The 16,122-nt window shown below is 36.2% G+C and overlaps 1 protein-coding gene across 2 annotated transcripts; it reads right to left on the bottom strand.

Annotated features, from left to right (window-relative positions):
- Nucleotides 1–1,785: 1,785 nt before the first annotated feature.
- Nucleotides 1,786–11,633, bottom strand: LOC113062021 (CMP-N-acetylneuraminate-beta-galactosamide-alpha-2,3-sialyltransferase 1-like). Of its 2 annotated transcripts, XM_026231516.1 has the most exons (7): nucleotides 11,576–11,633; nucleotides 10,153–10,412; nucleotides 9,482–9,675; nucleotides 8,086–8,265; nucleotides 4,035–4,080; nucleotides 2,088–2,207; nucleotides 1,786–2,008 (listed from the first exon to the last, which is right to left on the bottom strand). In XM_026231516.1, the coding sequence occupies exons 2-7, from the start codon at nucleotides 10,396–10,398 to the stop codon at nucleotides 1,844–1,846; spliced, it is 951 nt and encodes a 316-aa protein (XP_026087301.1). In that variant the 5' UTR covers nucleotides 10,399–10,412; nucleotides 11,576–11,633; the 3' UTR covers nucleotides 1,786–1,843. The 2 variants fall into 2 exon arrangements, with proteins under 2 accessions (XP_026087301.1, XP_026087302.1); XM_026231517.1 differs by lacking the exon at nucleotides 8,086–8,265.
- Between the last annotated feature and the right edge of the window lie 4,489 nt (nucleotides 11,634–16,122).

Below are 16,122 nucleotides of genomic sequence, written 5' to 3'. Positions count from 1 at the left end.
TCCCTTAATGCTGTTTCTCTTTTGGTAATCTGTGCAGGGTTGTCTTGCCCTGGCAACCAAAAACACACTCCTTTTGTGACATTTCGCGATGCTCTCGCTCTGATCAGTGAAGTCTGTTGTGCTCTCAGTGCTCTGCTCTACGGGAGTGCGCGCTCTTCCGGCAGACGTGCCCTTAGGACCCATATAAGGAAATTCCGCTCCATCTAACGTCACACAGAGCCATACTCGAAAAAAACTTTCCGAAACTTGTGACAAACCGGAAGGAGTATTTTTGGAACAGAAATACTCCTTCAAACGTACAACTTAATTTTTGAAACTTTGTCCATGTTTAGTATGGGAATCCAACTCTTTAACAGTGTACTCACCGTCTGATTGCTGTCCACGTCGCCCATCTTTAATTAGTGTTGATCCAGTACAGTAGGTGGCGCCGTCACAAAAAAACTAGGGTCCTAAAGCTGCGGTCCTGAAACTGCAGCCTCAGGTTGTGCAGGAATACCCTTCTCCAATCTTCCAATCTTCTTGTTGCATGCCTTAACATGACGCTCCAACTTATCACATGGGGCAATATCTTTGCAGGCTTTTGTTTAATAACTCTTATGACGTGTCGTACAACACAAAACATAAAAAAAAAAAAACTTATTTTCATTCATTTCACAGTTTTGCAAAGATCGCGGCCATTCGTTCAACACTAAACCTTCCATATCTTACATTTAATAGCACTAAATGCATATATAAGAAACTTATAAGACATAAAACATTATTTGTGAATATAGTTAAACCTTCAGATTTCTCAATGGTTGTCTTTTTGAGATTATTGAAAAGTTCAGTTTGTAGAAAAATTCACAAGCAAGTCGCAAGTCGTGGGACATGCTGTATGGATTCCTTGTTGTGGTCCATTAATAATTAATGATTCTTGCAGGTTTGAATCTTGTGATCAGAGTTAATTTAATCCACTCTTTTTTTTTTTCTTTTTTTTTTTTTAGGAGATAGCAGCACCTGACAGGAAACTGACTCAGGATGTTGACGTCACATGATTAGCTCATGATCAGTTTTCTCATGAGCTGGTGTATTTTGGAACAGACGTCCTCTGTTTGTGGAATCATGTTATCACTTCTCTTAATGCTGACATCGGTTTTTAGCCATTCGTTTCCTACATCGTTCCCCTTTAATTAATCATTAATGGTGTTCCGATTGTGCAGTTTATTTGTGTGTCTGTTCACCGAGGTCCTACAAAGGGAAGAATTTGTTGGTCATCTTTTGCTGTCCTGAAACAACATATCAAAATAAACAATGTTAACCGTATCGCCAACCCAAACCCTAAATTTATAATTTCTACACCAATAGCAGCATAACAATATCAAAAATAATGACTGTTTTCAAAACATAAACTGGCAAGGAAGTCTATAACATGTATGGCACATAGTCATCTAGTTTGTACTTGACTAACTGCGGCCCACGTCAGGAAGCAGACAAACTGGTCAAACCAAATGTCTGCTATCTGCCTCAAGTCACAGAAGTCAGGTATTTCTCAGCACATAGAGACTTCATCTACATATCAGACAATAGAGACTGTTTTTTCCACATATTTTTTTTATTTTAAATATAACAATTTTTTTTTTTGATAAACAGAAAAGAGAAATTCTTACAAGTTTGAAACAAGATGAGGATGAGTAAATGATGAAAAATTGTCATGCTTTGGTAAACAATTTCTTTAAAAGTTTTCATAGGCAGTTAGTACAAAAAAATGGAGGCAAATGCATTGTTTGATTAAGATGATGGAATAAGTTTTTTTTTTTTTTTTAAATGAACTAAAGCCTTGCCTGACTAATGTCAATACCTCTAGTTATCTCCCTCTGTACACCTGAATTTTGTTTTCCAAGTACAGTTGCATCATGGTGTCGAATTCAAAGCTGCCACTATGAGCACCAGTGCGAATTTTATGTGAGGTTTTCTCAAAGTAGTGATACCAGTTTCCATACTGGTCTGCACCAAACCCAAACGTGGAAACCTGGACAAAAAAAAAGAAGGAAAAATTTCTATACAATAATATGGAAATAAAAATGAGAATGGAGGGGAGCGGGATTTACCTGATCACAGACGTGCAGGGCAAATATTATAGCGAGGAAGCCAGTGGATGGATATTTGGCACGTTTCAGCAACCAAGTCTTATGGACATACTTAATGAAAGCTGGATGTAGAATCATCACCTATGATAACAACACACATTATGTACAATGACTAAAGGATGTTTTTGTAGCACATTTGTTACCAGGTTTAAAGGTCTGGAGCCTGTAACATGATGGTAGTTGAACAAATTCAGAGTTACAGGATTAGATGACAAAACCAAACCACTCAGATCCGGCTTTGTTTGTACCATGACGCTGAACATCAGCTTTCTTTGTCAACTCTGGATTTGATCACATCAGTGGTGAACAGCCAAACACACGTCTTGCAACACAGATGTGATTTGTGATTTTTGCGAGAGACCCAGCGAGATTCAAAACACTTTCGCTAAAGGCTAAGAGATTGAAGAATGAGGAATTTAAACAAGAATGTACTTGTCCATGAAAGAGGTCATATAAAATGAATTATGTTGCTGTCAATGCAAGTGAAACTTGTGAAGTTTAAATAGTTGATAATAGCAATAGAGACTTGAATATGTAAAATCACATGTAGTCATTTTTAAAGTCTTTAAAGTTTGATTCTACAGCTTATTTATATTACATATGACCTGTAAATAACCTTTATAATAATTGTTAAACTAAAATTGCTTGCGAGTTATGGATTAATAGAAATCAAAATAATTATAGATATCATATAAAACCATTCTAAGTAATTATTATTAAAGCCAGACAATTTTCTTGTTCATTTTTATATTGTGATCTTGAATTTGGAGGAAGAGAAACTGGGGGAGTGACATTTTTGTGTGTCAGACATGTGTCACTTTCCTCACACCTGATTAGATCTTCCACCCAGATCATAACCTGCCCTGGAGCAGGTTAGCTGTGCATTGTAATTTACAATGAACTCCACTAAAAGACAAGCCACTTGAATGCTGAATGTTTTTGTTGAGCCCCGTCTTTATATAATGTTTGACAAGTTGACGGCTTGGAATGCATTTTCAAATCCACATCGACTTAAACTACATTTGCTACAGTTTTTGCTTGGACATGTTAAACATATTTAATTCATTTGGGCAATGTTTTAATTGTAATTTTGCAACTTATAAATATTTAATTTACATATTAAAACTAGTGCAGGAAGTGGAAAATGTAAATTATATAATGGAATTTTCATTTTGCACTAAACGTTGCATATATGTATGGGAGAATGAAAATTTAAATACAGAAATACATTGCCATTTTACATACTGCATTGCCATTTTGCATAACCCATTACATATTCAATAAGTTTTTTTTATTATGCAAAATCTTTTACCTTTTTGTAAGGTCATTGTACATTTTTGTGCTCCATTTTTAAAAGAGACCAGAGCGTGTTTCTTTTTCTTTCACTGAATGATAATTTGTTTCTATGAATCAACCATAACCAGTTATTTTTTATGATGTGTAACTAAGTTGATTTTACAATCCTTGTGCTCAAAGTAATAAAACTACAACTAAAGTTTTTTTCTTTAATGAATAGATAATTAAAAATGCATTTAAGTAGTTTTTTTTTCTTTTTTCTTCTTTTTTTTATAATGTAAAAACTCTAAACATGTACTGTAGAGTATATAGGATACTGGCACTTGTGGAATGCCCTGAAAATCAACAGTTCTCATAAAGCACAAAATTGGTTCTGTCTAAAAGAATGTTTTGCAAAAGTGTGAAATAGTTCAATAACATTCCCACAGATTCCAAAAACACCCATCTTTAACAAGCTATAGGTGTATGTTGTGCAAGATGACAGTCCTAATTAGGGATTTTTTTAACAAGGGCATTTGGCAGGATTTTGCATGCAAGTTACGTGTTGCATGAATGACACTGGTAATCCAAGGCCTTCATGTGCACATGCTAAAATTTAAAATTGTCACTCACCTTATGTCTGTTGGCTTTTATGCTTGTCCTTACTCTTTTGTATGTGCTATAAAAGACAAGAAAAGAGCAAAATGAAAAGATACATGAATAATAAGCCACCACCTAATTAAGATATGATCTCCACAAGGGGATCAATTTTTTGGTCATCTTTTAATGTCCTGGAACAACAATTTTAACCTTATCACCAACCCAAATGCTAAATTGAATAGCAGCATAACAATAGCAAAAATAATGACGGTTTTCAAAACAAACTGGCAAAAAGGTCTACAACACGTACGGCACATAGTCTTCTCGTTTGTATTTGACTAATTGGGGCTCACGTCAGGAGGCAGACAAACTGGCTAAACCAACTGTCTGCTATCCGCCTCAAGTCACAGAAGTCAGGTATTTCTCAGCACATGTACTCTTTGACCTACATATCATACTATAGAGACTGTGTGTTTTCCCCAAACTAGCAAATAAAAAAATAAAAACTCCAAAACAATTTAAGGGTAACAATTGAATTGTTTAACAAATAAAAAAAACGTATATAATACAGATAAACATCTGATAAATCTTGACTTAATGAATATTAGTCATTGGGATTAGTGTTAAATACATTTTGCACTCTCTAAGGGTCAGACAAAACGTGTCAGGACCTACTCAGTGTCATACTTCAGACAATACTGTTACGTGGAATTGATGTTAATGGCATTGAAATTCTGCAGCAGAGTGATGCAGAATGATCCAATATCATTATCTAGTATCGCGTATACTCCATGGGGACTTTAATCACTACACTTTAAGATCAGTTCTCCCTAAATTTCATCAAAAGGTCTCCTGCACTACAAGGGGACATAAAACGTTGGACCATGTGTAAACCAATGTGATTGATGCCTACAAAGTCACACCCCTCACCCACCTGGGTCAGTATGACCATCTCTCTTTGTTCCTGCTCCCCGAGTATTCCCCGTCATTGTCAAAATCTGTCTGGAAGGTGCTGACTCCTTAAAATCAATTTCAGCATACAGACTGGAGTGAGCTCAAAACAAGAGATGCAGCCTTCAGGTTTGGAGACCAGGAGGCTAACAGCTCATCCAGAACCAACCTGAGGAAGGGTATCTGCCAGGCCAAACTCACACATAAACAGAGGATCCCTGGCGTATGTAGCAAGGCATAAAAACTATCACAGACTACAAACAACCCAGCACCATGTCTCCCCTTAGCTCTGCCTCCCTCACTGACGAGCTCCATCACTTTATTGCTCGTTTTGACCAAAATAATAAGGAGGTCTCCCTCAAAGCTGAGCTTCCACCCAATGTACTGCCTCTCACCTCAGATGATTACTCCACTCGGTGTAAGGTGAATGCATGGAAGGCAGCTGTCCCTGACCGAATACCTGGTTGTGTGCTTAAAGCCTGTGTGGAGCAGCTGGCTGAGGTCTTCACAGACATTTTTAATCTGTCCCTGGTCCCCACTAATTTCAAAGCCTCCACCATCGTGCCATTACCAAAGCACTCCAATGCCTTGGCCCTTAATGACGTTCGTCCTGTCGCACTCACTCCCATCATAGCAAAGTGCTTTTCAGAGGCTGGTTGTATCCCATTTGAAATCCTGTCTCCCTGCTGCTACACTAGACCCATTCCAATTTGCCTATCGCCACAATAGGTCAAAAGAGGACGCCATCTCTACGGCTCTTCACTCTACCCTCACCCACCTGGACAGTAAAAATACACGTGAGAATGCTGTTCATTGATTACAGTGTTGCATTTAACTATGTAATCCCCTCCAAGATGATCTCCAAGCTCTGTCAGCCTGGAATCAGCAAATCTCTCTGCAACTGGATTCTAGATTTTCTGACGAACAGACCTCAGTCTGTTAAGTTATATAACCTCTCCTCCTCCATCATCACCCTGTTCCACAGGGCTGTGTACTGAGCCCTCTTTACTCCTTATTCACCCATGACTGTGTTCCTGTTTATGGCTCCAACACCATAATCAAATTTACAGATAACACCACAGTGGTAGGTCTGAAACAGTAGACAAAGGAGATCATTGTGGATTTCAGGCGAATTAGAAGTTATGCACCCCCCCCCCCATCTAAAGCACAGTACACTTTATATGAAAATATTATTGCACTACTGATATTTTGCATATACACTACCAATACCATTGTACACTGAACTTACTCCCTTTATTACCACCGTTCTTACGTTGCTGCTGTTCATAATGTACATATAATCCTACATTGCTATTTATATTCTGTACATATATTACATTTTGTGCACTTTTGGTTAGATCCTAACTGCATTTCATTAGCTCTGTACTTGTACTCTGCATATTGACAATAAAAGTAGAATCTAATCCAATCTAAAAACTGCTAGATCTGCTTTCTTTTTTGTTTGTCTTAGAAGAAAACTACGGAGCCCCGCACATGACATGCAAGAAAAATAAATTGTGCGCACAATTTACTAATGCATTCCCTCAATGTACTAAGACGTGCACAAGATTACTATTGTGTTCCCTCGATTTGCTAAATCGTGCACACAATTTAGCAAATTGAGGGAACAAATTAGTAAATTGGTCGCACAATTTATAAATCGAGTGAACAAAATAGTAAATTGAGGGAACGCAATAGTAATCGTGTGCACGTTTTAGTACACTGAGGGAACAAATAAGTAAATCATGCACACGATTTAGCCTAATATTTTTTCATGCATGTCATATGAGGGGCTGCCTGGAAAACAAACACAACCCCAAGCATTTATTCAATAGAGTGGCTAAATTTATGAAAAATAAAGACTTTTCTTTACAGACATTTCCAAACAGCAGTAAATAAACTTCTTTACTTCCAAGATGGATACTGTTAGAACAAATTCTGACCATGCAGCAATTAGCTACAGTATTGCATCAGATAGTCCACTATAGATCCCCTGAGGAACATTTCTGCTCATTCTCAAAGCTGGATGACTATTAATTTCCTATTGCTTAATTCAGAAAAAAAAAATAAAATAATGAGGTTATAATTATTGGACCAAAAACCTCAACTTGTAGTAACCTAAAACACTGTCTAACTGGCTGCTCTATCAATTCTTCATCAAAAGTTATGAACCTATGTGCTATTTGATAGCAATCTTTCCTTTGAAAAACATGTTTCTAGCATTTGTAAAACTGCATTTTTCAAGTTACATCCAATGTCAAATACAGAAATGTTAATTTATGCATTCATGACCTCAAGGTTAGATTATTGAAATGCTTTACTGGGTGGTTGTTCAGCATCCTTAATAAACAAACTTCAGCTAGACCAAAATGTAGCAGCTAGAGTTCGTCAACTCTGCTCTGGCTCCCTATTGAACATTGTATACATTTAAAATTATTTACTTTAAAATGTATTTACTAAATGGTTTAGCTCCTCAGTACTTGAGCAAGCTCATATAGCATTGTACTCCATCACGTTCGCTGCGATCTAAAAACTCACATCATTTGAAAATACTTATATTACTTATAAAAATCAACTGCAGTAAGCAGATCCTTTTCCTATTTAGTCGAGACCATGTCAACTAGATGAGACTAAGAGACAGATCTCCTGCGAAGACTGCATCAACTTGACAGTGGGGCGTTTTCGACACAAGACATGTAAATTGCTGCCCTGGACTCTGTATATTGCTTGGAGGTGTTTCCTTATTCAAATAGCTAGCGATCTACTTAAAAACTGGCTGTAAATTGAAACCGTTTGCTGGATGTCTCCATTTCAAACTGAGACAGCATATTACAAACTGGCTGCATGCTGCAACTGGCTTCCTTAGCAGCTTTTCTGAGCTGGCAGACACACAAGAAACCTAACTAAATCAAAAAAAAAAAAAAGCTAAACAAGTGAAAATGTCATCCAATTATATCCCCTGTAAAAATAAAGGTTCAAAAAGGGGGATTTTGGGATCCCCAAAAACAGGTAAATCAACAACACAGCTCCATGTAAAGTTTGATAATGGAATCATCAATACCATAAAGAGCCTTTATTTTTTAAGAGTGTAGATCAGCCACTTGAGAAACCTTGCTCAATCATCCATTCTCACCGTGTGATGTTCTTAGTGGTAAAGGCACTGATGAGCCACTCCATATCCAGAATCTTGAATGGGGAAAGCACCAGGTAGGTGGAGTTGTCCACATCCATAGCGCTCTCAGGATATAGAAACCGGTGAGTGGTCTTAGAACCCACATCATTCTCATAACCTTTTGTAGGGCCCATATTTATCCTAGCTTAACAAAGCATGACTGGGTCAAGAAACATGTGAAAGATCAGGGGCCCATTCTTGGTAGCTCGCTTGATACATTTCAGATGATAGAAAGATACCAGATCTTCTAACCATGATAACTGATCTCTGGCTAATTTAGTTCTTCAAACGAATTTGTGGATTTGATTAAAATATCTAGATTTATTTGTCTAAGATTACTGCACATTGTCGTGTTCCCCGTAAAGGGCAGATGTATCAATACTCCAAACCACAATCAGCAATGCAGTGATTGGCTGGCGGCAAGACAGCAACGTTAAGACATCATATATTTTTTTAAAAGATATCACGAAAAACGTGAAAATTTTTGGACCTTTATAAGGAAATAATGAACTTTTTTTTTTTTTTACATGATTCCCAATTATTTAAATTCACAATTACTAGTATTTGTACAGGCTTTACATTTTTAGTTCAATGTTGTAATTAGCAATTCATGCAATTTGATCTTTGAAGCAGATTTGTTATGTGACAGCATTAATTAGAGTTTCTTAAGGGTCAAGATCAAGTTATCAAGCCACTTCTATAATAGTTGTCAGTACTCAAGTACTCTAGAACAATTATAAAGTTATTATTTTAATCATAAATAAATCTTTCAATGAGTAAAACTGGCGGTGTCTATTGTATTATGATTACACAACATTATATTTTTCAAATATTTTTTATTATTATTATTATTTTAAATGATTGTTCACGGATTAGTAGGTTACTCTTATAATAGAGTACCAGTGCCTGGGAAAGATTTTAAATACCACTTTGATTTAAAAAGATGCAATCTAATCCTGTTATCCTCTAATCCTCCCGAGCAGGTTTAAGTTTACAGACCTGATGCTATGACAGCAAGTCCAGGATGAGCTTCAAAGAACCAAATAATCCAAGATCATGCCAAATCGTCAACAATCAAATCCAGCTAACCGAGTTAGCAACCTAAAAAAGAATGGGCCCCAGAATATACGTATATGCAGAACATAAAATTGCTATATTTTTAACCAAATGTTAAATGGTGCTCTTTTTTTTTAGCATAAGAAAGAATGATTGCATACTGCAAAGCTGACAATATCTGTAAGTCACTGACTAAACCAGTCTTCTAAGTGACACTTGCTCAAGGACTGTCATGTCTTGGAAATCAAGAGGTGAGAATTCTAACAAAGTCAGCCAAGTTGTGTAATATCTCATTCTTTACCTAATGACAAAGTCGTGAAGATCTATGAGATGTCCATAATGGGATCCTTTAAGGTTTCCTGAGTTTCCGATCACAGCACACGTCCTGCAGCGCTTTGGACTAGCATCGGAGTATTGTGTTTTATCTGGAAATAGAGAAAACAACTTCTCCACCACTGCAGTGTAGTTGCCTTCTCTCTTATTTTTCTGAAGACCCTGGAACGTCATGTAAAAGAGACTCCATTGAAGAGGTTTTGGTCTTTTTTAAATTCATAGAAAACAAATTGAATTCTTGCATTGAAATTCTGTTCCAAAATCCAGTGACCTGTACAGCAGAGAAACGCAACTTAGAAATTGATTTCAGTAAAATCATCTGTAAACAAGTTGGCAAGCTGATGACACGATTCTCAAAACTTGAAATACATAGCACACATGTAACATTAATCAGGTTAAACATTTATCATTAAAAGGTCAATTTATCAGTTATTGAGACAGTTTAGTCCACCATCTTGGAATGATTTCTTTTACTGAGCTAATCATAATGCCAATCACAATTGCCTTCTCCATGAAGAACATATCTATCTAATGTGAGAAAAAAAATGGTATCAGGAGCACACCTGTGATGTCTTAAAATGCTGCCTAGCATCTTACTAGTTTTTGGAAAAGAATCAATGTTGTTTTACAGATCAGTACCTTCCAATACTTGAAGATATCTTCACTGAGGACATAATTTTTCTGGGTGAGCAGTGGTTGAACAGAGAGGTCATAGAGCTCATTGAACCAAACACTGTGGGTCTGCTGTCTGACACAGTCTTTACATGCACACATGCCTTCTGAGACCTCATCCACAGGTGTTTGGAACACCAGGAGCATGCAGAATAGGATCACACAAATGACAGCTGTCAAATAGGAACCCCTATAATGCATTAACACCTGCATCTCCCTTTATGCTCCTGCAGAAAAATAGATATTAAGTTCTAGGCTGGTAAAGTATGAGACAAACAAGCCAAAAAATCAGCAGCAATCATCAGTGTTCCCCTATACTAGCTGAACCCTTAAATAAATATTTTTGCATTTTTGTCTTCTTATGGGGTATACACTCTTGGTCTTTCAACAAAAGTCAACAAAAGGTAATTTTGTAACAAATGTAATTTCTTAATGTTTCTTAATGTTGGTAGAATTATATGAAAATCAGATAATTGAAATAAATTATAAACTCTAAAGACTCCAACTTTTGTCTTTGTACATTTTGATTAAAAAAATGTACAAAAAAGCTCAACTTTGACAAAAAGTATTTTTTATTGTTATAATTGTGATTTCATATATATATATATATATATATATATATATATATATATATATATATATATATATATATATATATATATATATATACATACTAGCGAAAATATATCTTTCAGATCGTCAAATAGTGGAGCTGGAGGAAAACTGGGACACTTTTCCCACAAAAAACAAAACACCACCACAACAACAACAACAAAAAAAAAGCTATCACAAAGCAAAACCATATTCATGTTTATAGGCTAGATATTTGCAAATGTAAGCCATCTTTTTCGTTCCTCAGCACCAGGAGTTAAATCTTACGTCAATTTAAATTAAATAAAGAACACAGTGGATGGTCGGTTTTACAGTGTTTTCAGTGGCAACGACGCTAAACGTGCTTAGGCCTACCGTACTGCCGCACGCTAAAGGGACTATATTGACCAGTGGAAGGATGAATGAATCAGAGATAATTTGATTAATAAATTAACGTTTAATGACAATAGAATAAAATAAACACATATTAATATTTGTTATTAATTGTAACCGTTTTATAAAAACAAGTGCACTCTGGGCGCCGCTATTGAGTAAATGCAGTGTTTAAGGAGTCGTTTGTAAAATAGCGTGGCCTCTCATCGTACTGCAACTGTGTTTATGTAATTCGGATCAGTTATACGAATCAAAGTCGAGCGGAGCCAAATTATACTTCATCTCATCCATCTATTTTCATCCCAGTAATGATGGAACACGTATTGTTAAATTAACGGTAGACCAAACGGGTCGATGGCTTTATGGTGTTTAAAAGAAACCCAAACTGATTCAAACATAGGCCTACCTGCGGGCACACCTGTTGAAAGGTCGCATCTGTTTCCAAGCCCCGGATAGCTGGAGAAATCCCGACCTGCGTAAGTAGCCTACCTCTGACCTTTGCTCCTGAGTCATTTTTACGTGCTTTTCTGTTTAATAGGTAAAACGGTTATCTTTACTCGTTTTTATTATGCCTGTGTAAATATGTTTTTACTGGAGAAAATCTTAGTGTTTTATTACAGGAAACCGTGGTTGTGTAACGTTACATTGCACTTTATAAATGAATGTTTGAGAAATATGTAAGGGTCACTGATCTTAGAGCTGTTGGTTTATGTGAATACTATATATGAAATAATATGAAAAATAAGATTTTCTTGAGTTCACATTTCTTGTCCGAACAGGAATTGGGGCACAGCACTTTGAAGGGCTCTTTGAATGCTTCTTTTTAACCCTTAAATGATGATTTGCCAGTCATTATAACACCTAGACCGAAAAAAACACACAAAATTATATATATATATATATATATATATATATATATATATATATATATATATATATATATATATATTTGTGGTGAAGTAAATACTACGGAAAAACAAATGCAATTTCTACATTAAATAATTTAGTTCAGGCAAAAAATTAAAAAGTCAATTCTACATTATACTCAGTTTAACCTTGTAGAAATTACAGTTTGAACCTACAGTATACATATATTTTACTTGGAACTGTTTGTCATGTTTACAAGGGTTCTTACAAATAAATAAAGTTATGATTCCGTTGTTCCCATCATGCACTGGGGCATGAATAATTGATAAGATTGAATTTTTTAGTTTTTGAGTTCCATTTACAATATTTTATGGTTGCTTTTTTGTTTTAGGCAAGGTTTAGTAACTTGCTGTTTTGTAACATCTGGAGTTAATTTTACTAAAAAATTTCCATTCATACTCAAACACTATCCACTGATTGCTACCATGATTGTGTATTGTGTAACAAGTATTGAGGTCTCTGTGTTCATTTAGGTAGTAGCTTAAAGGGTTAGTAAAATTTATAAATTAGTATAATAATTAAATACAGTTAAAGGGTTAGTTCAGCCAAAAAAGAGTTAGTTCAGCAGCGCATGAACAAAGCTGACCTCATATGTAATTTCCCCGGAACTGCTTCCGTTTACAACAGTGAGCGTAGGCTAGATTAAAGTGATTATTACGTTTTAAATATGGATATCAATTCGGCCTTTGTTCACCCCTCGGAGCCGTGTGAGAAACTTTTTTTTAATGGATGAGCCTTCTATTAAACTTCTCATTGACCGATGGAGTGCAACACCCGCTGAGTTGCATCCAACTGATTGAAAGAATCAAAGACAATTTTTTAAATAACTCCAACTGAATTTGTCTGAAAGAAGATCACCTTCAGGGTGAGTAATTTATGGCTTAATTGTCATTTTTGGCTGAACTAACCCTTTAACTGTATTGAAACTTTCATGTTTGTAAGATAACCACAGGTTTTAGTAGCACATTTTATTTTTTATCAGTGCTACATTGTTTGAGTATAAGAATATAATATACAAATCATCATCAAAAAGTATTACAGAATAAACTTGAAATATTTCAACTTTAAATAGCCACGTTAAACTCACTTGTTTCTTTTGCTTATTTTATGGACTTAAGTAGATTTTACTTAATTGCACACTTACGTTTTTCTTAAAAAAATGCTTGCAAAAATTTGCAGAAGAAAAAAAAAAAATATATTTTAGGCCTACTTGTTTTTTGTTTTTTCAGTTTAGCCTACATGTCCAACGCGGCTGGATCATTAACTGCGGCAACAGCATAAAACTCCCATGATATTTTAATAACAATTACATAAGAATAAAATAAAGTGGGGTTCTAAAACCTCTCCATGAAGAAAACCCAGCACTGCACGTTTTGTATGTCTTCCTATATCTGACACAACCACTTCAGGTCTTGAAGTTTTCACTGATGAGCTGATGAGTTGAGACATACAAAATGTGCAGGGCAGGGGGTACTCAGGACAGGTTTGAGAACCACTGAAATAAAGCATATTTTGTTAGCTTTTGAAACTTATGTAGTAGAGCAGGGATCTTCAAATCTGGCCCATGAGATCCACTTTCCTGCTGAGTTTAGCTCTAACTCTAATCAAACACACTGTGCATGCTAATGATGTCTTCAGGATCATAAGAAAACCACAGGTAGGTGAGTTTGATCAGGTTGGAGCTAAACTCTGAAGCGCATTGGCCTTCCAGGCAAAGATTTGAGGAACCCTGTAGTAGAGTGAGATGATTGGCTGGCCTTACCCAAACAGGTGAAACTATCAGTGTTTGTCCTTCATTATGATTGGTCAGTTGTGAACGGTAGTTCTAAGTAGTTCACTGGCTGTTGGTCAGTTTTCAGGTTAGTCCACGTTTATAAAAAAAAAAAAAAAAAAAAAAATCCTTAAATGAGGAGGCTTATTACCTTTGCTTTTAGTCATGGGCATGCAAGTGGCTGTAATCCTATGTGGTGAGCAACCATGTGTATGCAGCATTATGCAGTTCTCTTGGTATTAATGATAAATTATTGCTTGGTTTTTCATGTTTTTGAGTAACCATTTCTGTTTGATGTCTGGCAGACTTGATTGCATGACCAGGGGTTTTCATTAGTTTTAATTGAAGCCTAACAGACATCAAGCAACGTGATATATGTGTATATACGTGTCATAGGTATTGAATGTGGGGTAGAAATTTGATAGTCTCTGGCTGGCAACCTCCCTTCTTTACCTCTTATTTAATAATTTTGTATATGTTACTGGTATTGTGTGGTGTGTGTGTTTGTGTGTGTGTGGTGTTGTTTTTTTGTTTTTTTTGTGAACATGAACCTGTTACGTCCATACGCCCCTGTGGGAGTGCCGGTCTCTTTAATGATTTATATTCTTGTAAAATATATTTTATAGTTATATGGACTATTTTCACTTTGTATAATGAATCACTTTCATTGGCAGTTCATGTCTCTACATTGTCTCTTGCTGCCTCTATCAGTTTACAGATTTGCCACAAATTTTATATTGCTCCTTTTTACTCCTAAACCATCTAAAGAGGGCCGTAACCGTCCTGGTGTATTCTGAGTGGCATAGCCTATAGGGCTTTTGTTGTTACTGGTAACTTCTCCTATCTAATCACTTATTGCCAGACATTTTGAAGTGGCGGCTCATGGGTTTTATAGAAGAGGCACATTAATTGTACTGGTCTTCTTTCTTTTTATTTATTTTTTTAAATATTTTGTGTATTGTGTAATGTAATATTTTTCTTATTATTATTCTTTAATTCTTAAATACTACATTATTTTAGAACCTCTATGCCCTGCCTCGTTTTCTACAAAGTCCCTCTTTTGGACCAGTGCAGTCTGCTCTCATTGGCCAACTGACCCAGTGCATTGTGATTGGCCGATCACCGCAAAGCACTCGTTGGAAATATAACAGCCCTTTCCATAATCGCGAGCTTCTTTCAAAATAAAAGTAAAGACAGTTAATAATGTCTTTAATTTTACCATCAGTTCAAGCCGAAAGTGGAACAGAATTGCCTGACAGACACCGTGATGAAGCTTGTATGTGTTTACAGTACACAAGCCAAGGACGGTTATGACTGCTGATTCCCCTGTGATGTGACCGTCTCTCTCTCTCTCTCTCTCTCTCTCAAACACACACACACACACACACAAACACCTTTTGGAAGGCCAAATAAAGTGTGTTTCCTTTCTCCTAGATACACACAGCATCTTCCTGTCATTACTGCTTCAACACTAACTGCGGTTACTGAAACCATGCCCTCTTTCTTTGCAATGAACATTTGGGCGGCATTACGCAAATATTTCTACAGAGTGACATAGATATGTGGAGGTGTGTTTAAATTAGGCGTTTTAGGGGGGCGTGGGTCATATCTCTTTAGATTTGAGACTATAGTCTTTGCAACTTTACAGATCTTCTTCATGCACCGAGAGCTTGTAACACTCCAAAGAGAAAGGAAAAATTGAAACCGCATCATATGACCCCTTTTTAACCACTTTAAAATGTCTTCTATTGCTTTTAGTCAGAAAATTTTAAGAAAGCGATAGAGATGCAGCAAGATAATATTTCACTTACCTGGCCTATCACTTGAAGCAAACATCCATCCCTTAAAAGTCTGTGTTAAAAGAGAGCTACCTGTTAAGCCGTGACTGCTGTAGCCTATATCCAGCTTAGGTGTTTTCTCCCTTTATTTTTAGTGTGTGTGTGTGTGTGTGTGTCAATCTGTTGGCAATCAAATATTAAATTCTACTCTTAAGTAGGCAGGTACATTATCAACACAGTGGGAGACATTCAAACTAATATCATGTAACAGATGCCTCTATGATGATTGTTTGATATACCAGAAGGAAGGCTAGCCTCTCTTGCAAAGTTTCTTTTCTCAACACTCCTCAGTGCTGAAAGTGGACAAATATATAAAAAAAATTTTTTAAATAACCAACGGTTATTACAACGGATAAAGAGAGCTCAACTCTCCCCTTGTCTCCCCCTCCCCTTCTCTATCACTTAGCGGTTGTAATT

The sequence above is a fragment of the Carassius auratus genome, chromosome 44, assembly GCF_003368295.1.
Source record: "Carassius auratus strain Wakin chromosome 44, ASM336829v1, whole genome shotgun sequence".
NCBI lineage: Eukaryota > Metazoa > Chordata > Actinopteri > Cypriniformes > Cyprinidae > Carassius > Carassius auratus.
Note: the sequence above shows the minus strand (reverse complement) of the source record. Positions and strands in the feature narration are given on the sequence as shown.